A 13,816-nucleotide genomic window follows, 5' to 3' on the forward strand; every position below is an offset into this window, starting at 1 on the left:
TTGCCGGTGGCAGATAGGGTTTCTTTCTCTGATATCAGGGATAAAAAATTTGAATCTTTTGCGAAATCTTCCTTTGAAGCAGTGGGCACAGCACTGCGACCGGTTTTTGCCTCTACATGGGTTAGCAAAGCGATGGGTGACTGGGCAAATTATTTACGTCAGGGTCTCTCCTCGGGGAAACTAGCCGATATTGCCCTGCAGCTCTCCAATGCCAGGGCGTATATTTGTGAAGCCTCTATGGACGCGGCCAGGCTTATGGTCCGCTCGTCAGCCCTTTTGGTGGCTATTCGCCGTACCCTATGGCTCTCTTGTGCTGGGCGGCAGATGCTTCAAAGCGGACCCTGACGGCCCTCCCCTTAACAGGCAGACTTTTTGGCAAACGCCTGGACGAGATCATTTCTGACGCTACAGGTGGTAAGAGCACTCATTTACCACAGAACAGGGTTCGTTTCAACAAGTCAAAAAGGCGTAAACCTCTTTTTCGCCCCTTTCAGAGTTTTTCCAGACCCAAACAGCCAACCGACAAGTCTGCCACGGATTAGAAGCGCAAGCCTTCCTTCAAAACCTCGCCCTTCCTGGTGTTCCCGTCAACAGGGCCCCAAGTCCTTTAACCCCAAGACCTCCTCTGCATGACGTGCAGCTTCCGGGCCCCCCCGATAGGGTGGGCCGCCGGCTTCATCTGTTTCGGCATGTTTGGCTGGCTCATGTCTCGGATGCTTAGGTGAGAGAGGTCATTGCGGAGGATTACAAGGTTGAATTAAGGTCATCCCCTCTGTCCCGGTTTTTTCGCTCATCTCCTCCGACCACTCCTGCGACCATTTTCGCGGGTTCTACTCCAATCTCTTTGTGCTCCCCAAAAAGGAAGGGACATTCCGTCCCATTCTGGACCTCAAGGCACTCAACCGCTTCCTTCAGATCCGCCGCTTCCGGATAGAGTTCCTGAGATCGGTCATTGCGTCCATGGAACCGGGAGAGTACCCGTCCTCGATAGACAACAAGTACGCTTATCTTCATGTTCCCATCTGCGTCGTCATCAAAAATTTCTCCGGTTCGCAGTGGGTCCCTTTCACTACCAGTTTGTGGCCCTCTCGTTCGGCCTGGCCACAGCTCCCAGAATCTCTCACGAAGGTTCTGGCGGCAGTCATGGCCCTGCTCCATGCCAGAGGTATAGTGGCGATCCCTTACTTAGACGATATCCTCATAAAGGGTCCGTTGTTCCAGGCAACGGCGGACAGCTTGCGCATAGTCCTGGACACCCGGGAACGCTTCGGATGGATCCTAAACCGGCAGTCATGTCCTTAGGGTCCATTTACATGTCCGTATGTGTTTTGCGGATCGGCAAACCACAGACACCGGCAATGTGCGTTGCGCATTTTGCGGACCACACATTGCCGGCACTCTCATAGAAAATGCCTTTTCTTGTCCGCAGGTGCTGACAACGGACGCAAGCCTCAGGGGTTGGGGGGGAGATTTTGGAAAACGTGAGGAGCGCTCCCTCCCAATCAACATTCTGGAATTGAGAGCGACCATCTCTGAGGACGTCCGGTTTGAGTTCAGTCTGACAACTGAGGCGTGGCGTACCTCAATCACCAAAGCAGCACCCGGAGCCCGGCAGTCATGGCGGAAACAGCTCTCATTCTCAGCTTGGCGGAGAGCCATGATCCGGCGCTGTCGGCAGTTCACATCCCCGGCGTCGACAACTGGATCGCCGACTTCCTCAGCCGGGAGAGTCTCGATCCCAGCGAATGGGCTCTTCACCCGCAGGTTTTTCAAGCCATCAGTGAGCGATGGGGTTGGCCAGACGTGGATCTCATGGCCTACTAGTTCAATCACAAGGTCAAGAACTTCAGGGTGCGGTCCAACGATACCATGGCCCTGGTGTGCGACGCACAAGTGATTCTGTGGAGTCAGTTGACGTTTTCTTACGTGTTACCTCCTCTTCCTCTAATTCTATGTCTCCTCCAGAAGATCAGGTCTGAAGCTCTAACCGTCATTCTCGTGGCCCCAGATTGGCCACACCGAGTGTGGCACGCATCTCTAGTCACGCTCCTCGCTGAGGAACCCTGGCATCTTCCTCTTCGGGAGGACCTCTTGTCGCAGCGACCGATCTTGCACACGAATTTAGGGTCGCTACATTTAACGGCATGGCTGTTGAAGCCGTCGTACTAAGGGCTTGGTGTTTCTCGGATGCTGTTGTCCAGACTATAATTCGGGCCAGAAAGCCGTTGTCTTACCAAATCTACCACCGGACCTGGAAGTCCTACTTTAGTTGGTGAGAGCGTCACCAGCTGTCTCCCATTAGTTTCTCGTTGCCGCGACTCTCGTCTTTCCTGCAGTCGGGTATGGACTAAGGGCTGGCTCTCAGCTCCCTCAAAGGGTAAGTTTCGGCTCTTTCCATCCTTTTTTTAGCAGAACTTGGCTTCGCCTTCTGAGGTTCGGACCTTCCTGCAGGGGGTTGCACACGCTGCTCCCCCTTTCCGTCCTCCGTTGAATCCTTGGGATCTTAATCTAGTGCTCAGCGCTCTCCAGTCTTCACCGTTTCAGCCTTTGCAGCAGGTGTCGCTTCGCTTCCTGTCCTACAAGGTGGCCTTTTTGGTGGCAATCACTTCCATCCGTAGGGTGTCGGAACTCGCAGATCTTTCCTGTCAGTCGCCTTTCCTGATCCTCCATCAGGACAAAGTAGTCCTTCGCTCCCTGTTCAGTCCTTCGTTCCGAAGGTTGTGTCGGCATTCCATCTCAATGAAGAGATCATTATCCCTTAATTTTGTCCTGACCAGTCTCATTCTCGTGAGCAGTCGCTCCACACTCTGGATTAGTCATTCCAGAGCGGCCGAGACGAGGGCTGGATGTGTCTAAAACTTCCATTTCCCGATGGATTTGTTTGGCCATACACACCTTTGCGTCTCCTGATGCTTCTCTGGGGCGTAGATTTTTGCAGACTGCGGTTCTCTGATTGGCCGTTTTTTTGTTTTGTTTATGACTACCCTTGGGACTGCTCTGTAACGTCCCATGGTCAACCCTGTGTCCCCCAATGAAACAGATAGAAAACTACATTTTTGTACTTACCGTAAAATCTGTTTGTCTTCCGTTCATTGGGGGACACAGCTCCGACCCGTTCTCTCTTTTACGGGCCTCTTATGGCCTATGTGGTTCTGGGTTTGTATATAGTTTGGTTTCCTGTTTTTGTCTTGCTTCTCCTACTGCTTTTGCACTAACTGATTTAGCTTAGTCCCTGTAGGAAGGGTATAGCTGAAGGGAGGATCTCACACCTTTGTGCTTAGAGTCCGCCTCCTAGTGGCAACAGCTATACCCATGGTCAAGCCTGTGTCCCCCAATGAACGGAAGAGAAACAGATTTTACGGTAAGTACAAAAATCTAGTTATTACATATTGCCACATCCGAAAAGTCCAAACTATTAAAATATAAAACAAATCTCCTATGTGGTGAAAGCAGTAACAGAAAAAAATTTTTTATTAAAACTGCGCAATTCGCCATTTTTTATTATCACCTTGTCCCCCCCAAAAAAATAGGATAGGACTGTTTGATTATGGGCTGGACATTCCATAAAATGCGGAATGCATGCATCTTTTTTGGTGTTTTATTTTTTTGCGTGGTATCGAATGGTATAGAGTATCAGAATACTTTTTTATGGTATCGAAATCGAATAAAAATTTTGGTATCGTTACAACCCTAGTTTCTATTGTACGGAAAGAAAAAAAACAATAACCAAGAAGTTAAATCTACCTGGACAAAGCTTGGAAGCATAATGGAGGGACCATGTCTCTGATGTAGAGAAGTGGCTGATTTACTAAAGAGTACAGAGGTTCGTGCAGATGGACGTGACACACCAACACTCCAAGATCTTTGTATAAACGCTCGTGAAAAGTCATATCTGAATTGTACAGAATCTCCAGCCCTCCCTTCTGTTCTGCTTCTCTGTAAAACAAAGATCAGACATATTATTGTCTCTACCGCTCACATGTATACTGTATAGGACCAGGGATCAGCAACCTTCGGCACTCCAGCTGCTGTTAAACTACAACTCCCACCATGCACACTTACTCATCTGTTCTTGTAACCCCTATAGTAGTGAAAGTAGGATTATGGGAGTTGTAGTTTCAGAACAGCTGGAGTGCTGGAGGTTGCAGATCCCTGGTATATACAATTCCAGACTATTATATAACAATAGTTTGTACCTGGATGGCACTGTATCCCACAGTTCTTTCACAGCATTTTGTCGCAGACCTTCTAAAATAAAGAGGTGAATGTCTCCATCCATGATATGAATACCGGTGATAACATCCAGCGAAGTGTCGCCTTTCTGATCATCTGTTAAACACACTCTGGAGACAGCATCCAAGGAGAGACCTCTGGGGTCAGGCTGAAGACTGAGAGCACGACAGTTGATTTCTGTTATCTTCATGATAAGATCTTGAAACAATTTATTGTTCTTATAATCAAAAATGTAGATGATACGTCCAAAAGGACAATCAGGAGTCACAGCCTCAGAGGAAAGTGGCACTGCCAGGTCTACTCTTACTTTGAGATGAGACTGGGCATCTAAATAATGTCCTACTGGTAAGGGAGACACTTGTCTATCAATATCTGATCCAATTATTCCACCACTTTTGCCATCGGAGCGATGCTCTGTAGCATCTGGACTTTCACAGCTGAGGATGGGAACAGATATATTCAGGTATGTTGCCCCATAGACCAGTTCAGATAATCTCATTTTTGCAATTCCATAAGGATCCGACAACCTGTCTCGCTGAGTGAAGGGGTTATGAATAGTGCTCTTAGAAGTTATAAGTCCGACATTACTTAGCTTTTCATCTTCAGGCTCCATGCCAAAAAGTGATGGCCTGCTGATATTCTCCTGTATTTTCTGATCTCGATCATGTACCTCAATCTCTATAGGCGGGCCAAGAAGAAATTCACGCAACTTTCCAGGACTCATAGTTCCTACGAAAACAACATAGACGTCTTTGAAAAAGACGTGTGTTCCATGTGTCTGCCCATGCGTTTGGTGAAAAAGATGATCCTGGAATCTGTATCTGCAGTACACTGGGATACACTTCTCCTGGAAAACATAAAGATAACACACATTATACGCTGGGGACACTATGTGACGTTAAAGGGGTTGCCTGGGATTACAAAAACAAGACTGCTCATTCTCCTGTAACAGCTCTATTTTTGGTAATGTAGTCAGTCCGAATCACTTGTATGGCAACAAACCGCAATGCCAATTACAACCCATGGGCAGGAGTGGTACTGTTACTGGGTGAAAAACCCTTTGTCTTTAAAACCTAAAATATCCTGGTTACTAAAAGATACTGACTGGGCAGTCGGACTCCCCACTGATCCCGAAATAGATGATCCTGTACCCCCATTCTGATTGAGTGGCAGGTCAAGCATGCTCCCTACCGCTCCATGCATTCCCTATGGGAGACTTGGGCACTGTACTGAGATAGAGTCAGCAGTCCCATACAGAATGAGGCAGTGCACAGGCTCTACCTGTCACTCCATCAGGATGGGAGCAAGGGCCCCCCATTCTCAGGATCAGTGGGGTCCCAGTGGTCAGACCCCCACAGATAACCCCTATCCTGTCCTACCTAGTGGATAAGGAATAACTTTTAGTAACCAGAATACCCTTTTAAAGGGCTTATCTGGTAAATCATATTGATGACCTATCAGCTTTTACTGTGTATACTTATTAAAAATCTGGGGTCGGCACTGCCACCTCTTTATGGGATTCTCATGGTATTGCGCACACGTGTAATTCCCTGGTGTTGCTCTGCATCACAGACTAAAATCCACTTGTCTTGTGAGAAAATGATAATAAATGCGGCACTCACTAGATCCTTTTGCAGGGAGGCCAGACGAAGCACGACTGAGCGAGAAACGGCCTTCGCTTGTCACTGAGTAAGTGCCCGCACCAGCGATTATGTTTTAAAGAAAAATAAAGAAACTGCAAATACAATACAAGTGTCCTCAGCTGTTAGAAGAGGCCAGCGCTCCGTGAGCACCGCAGCTCCTTCCTAGACCATGTGACATCACCGTACATCGGTCACATGGCTTAGTTGCAGCTCAGCCCCATTGAAGTGAATGGGGCAAAGCTGCAATACCAAGCACTGCCACTATATGATGTACGACGCTGTGCTTGGAAAGCTCCCTGACACAGCTGATCGGCAGGGGTGCCAGGACTCGGAACCCCAAGGATGTGATAACAATGACCTATCCTGAGGATAGGTCATCATTATTATTTCCTGGATAACCTCTAAGTGACTTTTCTTTACTCCATCATATTGCTACATCTCTGTATTACTCAATAGCCCAAAGTAAAAACTCCCTAACATAACTGCACTCATTAACCAGTGTCATGTTTTACTAAGAACATATTAGAATAATTTATATTCCTATGCTCACATCTGTTGGAGGCTCGTTTGGGGGCCTCTGTCACGGTTTCCTGAAAAAATATAGGACACAATAGTTCTGCCTGCTGGTCTCCCTAAGGGAAACCCGACGGGCACCATTATAGTCAATGGGGTACATCTGGTGCCATTAGTTTCACTGATTTTCACTGCTCTGCTCCTATAATGGGGCAGAATGATGGAAATGATTAGCACTGATGTGAACGCAGCCTTACCAGGCAACTAACAACAAGCAGCCACGTTTGCCAACAGGTTTGATTTGAAAAATCTGTCATTTATGTCATTATTGGCAGACTGTACTCCTACTGCTATAAGCAGATATTCCAATGAAATGCTCAAAATGTGAGGAAGATGTAATTTATACTTGTCTATAGCATATTTTAAAAGCGGATCCAAGGGGGGTGACTTTAATTAATCATCCCCTATCAAGCAGCCACATGTCTTTAGCTGCACCAAAGAAATTCACACTATTCAAAGCAATGCTTCAGATTTGGCTCCAGGCAATAACGCTCAGAGAGACAGAACTGAATACTAAACTGTCCTACTTACACAAAAAGAGCTTCAGATTGCCGCCCCCCCATTCCCTAGCCAGACCTGCTACAGGGAAACATATTTACCTGGGTCCCAGCTCCTTTGTTCCCTGTACTCAGCTGTCTCACTTGGGTACCACTCTGTCAACATACAATTTAACACCGCTGCAGCCAATCACTGGCCGCAGCAGTGACCTGTCCCCCTTGTGTCAAATAACCAATGGACCTGGGGAGCAGGTCACTGCTGCATCCAGTGATTGCATGCAATGGTGATAAAAGTGGATGTTGACAGCAGGGGACCCGAGCGACGCAGCCAAATATGGAAAGAGAATGAGCAGGTAAGCATGCTTCCCTTTTGCAGGTCTTGCTAGGAGGGAGTTTGCCAAAAAACATCAAAAATTAACCAACCCCTTTAAGGGCTGCATCCTCCAAAGCCTATGTACAGGACACATGCTATATTTTTCCCGCTCAGTCCTTCAGCCATTTATTCCTCCTCCTCTGCTGAACTATAGATCTTGGCACGTGGTTGAGGATTTGGGCTTTCCCACACAGGTCCCCACTCAAACTGAAACCTTGGCTTCCCACCATGAGACCAGTATTAGGCTTGCCTTTAGCACCATCTGCATACAGAGGAAATATGATGTGAGCCAGACCACAGTATGACGTTAAGCATCTCTAGGCGAGTCCAAAAGCTTACCTACTTTGCTCTCATAGGTAGGTGCCTAGCAGTGGTCACTGACGACCTTCAGGACATTTATTCCAATATATTAGGGCCTCTATACTAGAAATGCAAACATATATCCCACTCACCTGCCTACCTTCTAACCTGTGGGAAAGGTCTGATACTTCATGCCTGTATGATTCCTGGCTGTCAAATATACTGAATGGGACTGAATCTTATTGCTTTTTCATGCGGTTCCATGGCTGTCTTGCTCAGGTACCCCGCGGGGCCTAGATCTGTACTAGAGGTGCACCTTATCTGCCTACAACTCTGCTTTTTGTTTAGACCCTATGACAACCTTTCCGGACTTCCTAATACAATAAACTGCCGTTCACAAAGGGAGAATTCTCTCAAGAAGGGGTTGTTGTTATTTTTATTAATCCTTCATGAAAAATATTATTTTTAGAAAGTTTGGCTTTTTCTTTTTGGCAGTACTATGCCATTAAATTACATACAAAATATTGTCTTTCTGTAGGAGTCAGAGCAAATTATAAAACCTCCCATATAGACAGGTAATCCATTGTCAGTTTACTGCTGCTGTGAGGGTAAAATGAGTAAAGGATCTACAAGGTAATCCTCATTATAATAATATGTCTGGAACTGGGCTCAGAGTATGACAGCTCTATTGTTCTCCTGATGGGCCTAGATAAAGATGTCCACAGAAGAGCATCGTACTCATCAGTGCAATGTGTGATGCTCTAATTGAGTCCCTACAGGAAGGCTCTCTGACCACTGATTTCAGCAGTCCCATAGCATTGAATAGATCGGTGGCCACGCTTGCACTGGGCCCTCTCCATTCACCCATATGGGACTTCCAAAAAGGAACCCAGCACACTTGCTAGGCTATTTTGGCAACTCCCACAAGGATGAATGGAGAGCACGCTGCCCCCATGCACAGGGTTCCTCAGGTGGTATATCCTAGTGATGTTTGCCATGCTCCAAACAAAAAAGAAGTTAAAAGAACCAGGGCAGGAATTAAGATTAAATGGAGTGCCTTCAAAACATTATATCCAGAAAGCCATCCAACCATTTTTTTTTTTTTAATTATATAGAATATTCACATAAAGATTGAAAATATGTCATTTAATTTTATTTTAGATGGAAGCGTCCCTTTAAAGAAATTGCCTCACTTCAGCATGTAGAGAAAGTTAATACAAGGCACTTACTAATGTATTGTGATTGTCCATATTGCCTCCTTTGCTGGCTGGATTCATTTTTTCATCACATTATACACTGCTCACATAATAATTGAGAAAAAAAGCTGCTCTCACCTGCTCCTTCTCTGCTGTGAGCACAGAAAAAAACCGCACCTGGATGCAGGTAACTTGAAGTCCAAACGAAAAGCAAAATCCAGCTCAGTCTCGCAGAGGTAAAATCGATTTATTGACGCAGTATAAAAATACATCCAGGAAAAACAATCTTAGTCTACATGTTTCGGGCTACTTAGAATGTGAGCCCTTACTCATGACAATCCATCAGTGGTGGTCATGCTTGCACACTATAGGAAAAAGCACTAGCCTCTCAGGTGGCCAGGACCGTGGGAGCGCACATAGACAGGTGCTTTTTCCTATAGTGTGCAAGCTCAACCACCAAAGCTGGATTGCAGGGTGGTCATAACCATGGAAACGAGCAGTGTATAATGTGATGGAAAAATTAATCCAGCCAGCAAAGGAGGCAATATGGACAAATCACAATACATTAGTAAGTACCTTTAATTAACCTCCTTTACATAATAAATGCTATTTGCTGAAGTGAGACAACCTCTTGACCCACCACAATAATAAAAAGAAAACTGGATTTTTGTACTTACCGTAAAATCTATTTCTCGTTCAATTCACTGGGGGACACAGAACCATGGGTATATGCCCAGCTACCACTAGGAGGCGACACTAGATATCAAAAAGATTGGCTCCGCCCAGGTGGTCTATACCCTCTCCACAGACTCCAGGCTAATCAGTTTGTACTAATAGCAGTAGGAGAGAGAAACAAAAGAGAAGAACCAACATGTACTGGACCAGGAAAAAAAAACGAGAACAGCAGCCCGGTGACAGGAAAATAAGTCAAAACAAAGGGTGGGACCTGTGTCCCCCAATGAATTGAACGAGGAAGGGATTTTGCGATAAGTACAAAAATCCGATTTTCTTGTTAATGTCATTGGGGTACACAGCCCCATGGGACATCCTAAAGCAGTCCCTGAAGGAGGGGAGGAAATCTCATGCAAAAAGTTGGACACAGGTGCTGGAGAACCCTGTGACCCAACCGGACCAGGAGAGGCCATAGCATCAAAATGGTTCCAAAGGAAAAAATATAGGAGACCGTGAGGATTCCAAGAACAAGTGCCTGGGAAACAAGGGGAAACCCGGTTCCTCCCGAGGTAGTATAGCGAGCAAGGCAGATGTCATGCGTAAGAACCAAGAGCTGAACAAGTGCACACTAAAGAGCCTGAGGAAGGATCTGGAAGAACCAGGGCTCCTCCTGTAGAAACAGGAGAGTAGCACAGCAACGTCAGTTGGTAATGACCTAGCACTGTGCATATGGAAGGATGCTCCAGAAGGAGAATCCATAAGAGGACAGACCCAACAAGAAAATTAGACTATGAGGGTACCTGGCAGGAGGAAAAATGCCTGGAAAAAGGACGGAGCAGTCCTTAACCAAGGAGAAAAACTTCCTGGAAACAAGCTACTGTACTGTAAAAGACCCTGTAGACCGCCCCTCGGGAAAAGGAAGGCGCTTCTATAAGGCCAGGAAGCAAAGGAACCCGACCAGAAAGAGGACCCAGCAAGGCATGTGGGCAAAGAGAAACATCCTATGAGACGGTGGAAACCCCATCCTGCTAGAGAAAGCAGCCAACCCCTAGGTAATGGCCAGGAGAATGAACGTAAAGCCCTGCTTCCCATAAAAAGGAGGCTAGGATCGAGCCCCCGAAAAACTATCAAAATATCGCTGTGAAGCGTAAGACCAGAGATATACTTGGCCACATGAAGTCTCAGGGAAAAGGGAAACAGTAGCAGGCCCTGGTAATACAAGCATAGACACACGTCTGAGAAATCTGCATCTGCAGCTTCAATTTGCTGTTTCTTGTAGCCTTAGCATACATACTTTGGTATGCGGACTTACTAACATACTATTGCGTGTTAATTTTTGACTAGACATGGTTCCGGCTTGTTATTGGTCCCCATTCACCGTATGTATTTACATCTCCATGCACAATAATAGCTTGATTATTCTTTATTGTGCATCATTTCGGCTACATGTACATTTTTTACCCATGGGTATTTATACCATTACTGTATTGAGCTGATTACCTGTGTCGCTTCTGTGTGGCCTCCTCTATCAGGGGTTATCTGGGGTAAGGGGATCTTTTGGCCTCCTCCTCCCTTTTGTCTTCACCATGTCTATATATTTTCTTTTACCATCAATAAAGATTTGCTACATATTATATGTGAATATTTCCTCATTGATTTTGGGGGCTACTGGGTTGGTCAGGATAGGAGTTGAAATTTATATGTTCTATCTGTTGGTTCAAAGTAATATGGTGGCCTGGAACACTCTCCGATTAGGACAGTGTGTTGAATATAGCCCCTGGAATAGAGAAATTACACCAGCTGAAAAGGAGATACCTTGTAACGAGGAAAGTCTGCCGGATACAGCATTTGGCAGTGGTATGAGTACCCCCCTGTGAAGGGGAAGGCGTACGTACCTGGGACACCACATAGGTGTGCTGGCGTGCTAAACACTGTGACGGGTAAAGCGCCACGTACTGGAGAGGCGGCAAGCTGACTTACCTGTGTGGATAATATCCTGTGCAGCCAGGGGAGTGCCATCTGAAAATCCACTAAAGGGGAACCCACCCTGGAGAGGAGAGGTTCCTCAGTGGACATTTGTCTTTGACCACCCAGAGAGATTCTGTATGGTGGAAGACCACCTGATGCTCTGTTCAGAGTCAGAATCGGTGCGGAGGTGTTCACCGAGGAGGCGCAAGATGCAGCAGGGAAGAATACGTCAACAGCCTCAGACCTGTCCTGGGGGTGACCCTAGGATGCCGAGGAGGAGTAAGACTTAGTTGTGACAACCCAAGGTCGTTTGCGGGACCTGGTGTCTGAATGTGTGTGCCCCGTCCGTGGAGGAGTTCCTGGGAGGGGCAAAGGTGGCCGCAATTTGGGCAGGCAAGCGTTCCAGCGACTCCACCATGGAGTGGGAGAGTTGAACAAGGTTCCCTATGGCTTGGCACAGGGAAGAGGCCCATTCAGGAGTGACCGACACAGAAGGGGTGGTCAGGGAGACATGAAGGGCCTGGGAGCAAGGTACTGCGCACAAACAGGGAAGGCTGACCGCATGGCAACTTTTTATCGCAACGGGCGCATGTAAAATACATGGCGACCAGGAGCGGGGGCTGGGAATGAGAGTCCCCTCTGGAGGAGGATATGGGCCTGAAAAAAAAAAAGAAAAACAGCCAGCCAGAGGCTTTCCTACCGGACCCCAGGTACCGCGTCCCCGAAAAAAAAAAAAACGGGTGAGGGGGGGCTCCTGAGGAGAAGCGACGCTGAGGGAGGGTAGAAACGGGGCAAAGGAGCCAGAGGACAGGCCGGGGAAGATGCGGCCTAGTCCCGGCAGAAGCTGGGGACTAAAGTAGAGAGAAAGGCCGGGAGAGGCATGGGTGGCCAGGGAGGTGAAGGATACCCAATGGAGGGTAGAAAAAGGGGAAAGGAGGGACCTAACCAGGCCCCACAAATAAAATGAATCCCATCCCTTGGCCAGAAAGGGGGGTTTAACCCGGGGGGCAGGGATGCAGGGGAGAATACTTACCATCCGGCGTCTTCAGGCGCAGCAGGGTCACCCCTTCGGCAAACTCAACACTTACGTGGAATTGCCGGCATGCCACTGCGGATGCAGTAATGGGGGACTGGGTGACCGGCGTAGGTACTTCAAGTACGCGCCAGCAGGGGGTGCAAGTAAAGTGGTAATCCACGATGGAGCCCCATCCTGCAGCAGGCCGAGACCTGCAGAAGAAAGGAAAAAAGAATAAATTTAAAAATTAAAATGAAAAGCAGCAAGACCTGCAAAAAACAGAGCAGGTCATGTCTGCCTCCTACAGACACTAGACTAAAACTGATAGCCTAGTGGCTGTGGAGAGGGTATAGCCCACCTGGGCGGAGCAAACCTTTTTGATATCTAGTGTCGCCTCCTAGTGGTAGCTGGGCATATACCCATGGTGCTGTGTCCCCCAATGACATTAACAAGAAAATGCATTTTTAGCTGAATCAATTCTCTTTTTCATTTTTAAACATTTAATTTCAGAAGCACTGACTACATTATATCTGTTCAATAGTCTACTCTGCACATTAGTCAAAGAAAACTTCAATTATAAAAATGCATTTGGCTGATTAACTCTAGAGCAATATTCTCCTTTTTCCCTGCATGGGAAAAGCTGGAGGGAACACGTGCTGTTAACGTCTGACTTAATACCTTCGCTAGTACACTTTGTAATAGCTGATGCAATTAGCTTTGACCCAAGCAGTATAAATAATGAGCAGAAAATACCTGACTCAATAACAAGCTAATTACTGTAAATCATTGGGGGATTTATCAAAGGGGTGTTCCATATGATAGGGGATAAATAATCGATCAGCGTACAACAGGCATTCTTTAGGTTTTCAAATCCTCTCCAGTTTTTCAGTGGAAAAAATATAAAACAAAAGCTGCTGTTCTTTCAAACTTCTTACCATGGAGCCATGCTCAAAAGGAACCTGTACAGTTAAACATGATGTCTGATCTGCAGGCAAGATGTCAGAGCAGGAGGAGCTGAGCACATTGATATACAATTTCATGGGAGAAGATTTCGTATGACTGTATAATTGCATTTTATTTAAGTGCTGGCTCATGCTCGGATTAGGAGTCCAGTGGGCGGTCCTACTCAGTGAGTGAAAGTTCTCTCTGTACGCACGCTTGTATTGTAAGGGTATTTTACACACATAATTAAGTACTGCTTGGTTCTGTCCCCTTTAATATCTAATTCTATAATGATATTCTATGTAATGTAGTGAGGTAGGGATAGTTAGATAACATACCCATCACCCATTGTGCTGAGAAGGCTGCATTCCTGAGTGCTTATCTCAGAGACTTGCGTGCTACAC

The 13,816-nt window shown here is 46.6% G+C and overlaps 1 protein-coding gene across 1 annotated transcript in view; it reads right to left on the reverse strand.

Annotated features, from left to right (window-relative positions):
* The window catches only part of CFAP92 (cilia and flagella associated protein 92 (putative)), a 135,372-nt gene that overhangs the window by 34,355 nt on the left and 87,201 nt on the right, over positions 1-13,816 (reverse strand). The window contains exons 9-12 of the mRNA XM_040408789.1: positions 12,489-12,682; positions 5,856-5,911; positions 4,197-5,080; positions 3,745-3,936 (exon numbers count right to left, since the gene is read on the reverse strand). Of these exons, the coding sequence (XP_040264723.1) occupies positions 3,745-3,936; positions 4,197-5,080; positions 5,856-5,911; positions 12,489-12,682 (1,326 nt within the window). The remainder of the gene's footprint in view (positions 1-3,744; positions 3,937-4,196; positions 5,081-5,855; positions 5,912-12,488; positions 12,683-13,816) is intronic.

Source organism: Bufo bufo, chromosome 9 (genome assembly GCF_905171765.1).
Source record: "Bufo bufo chromosome 9, aBufBuf1.1, whole genome shotgun sequence".
NCBI lineage: Eukaryota > Metazoa > Chordata > Amphibia > Anura > Bufonidae > Bufo > Bufo bufo.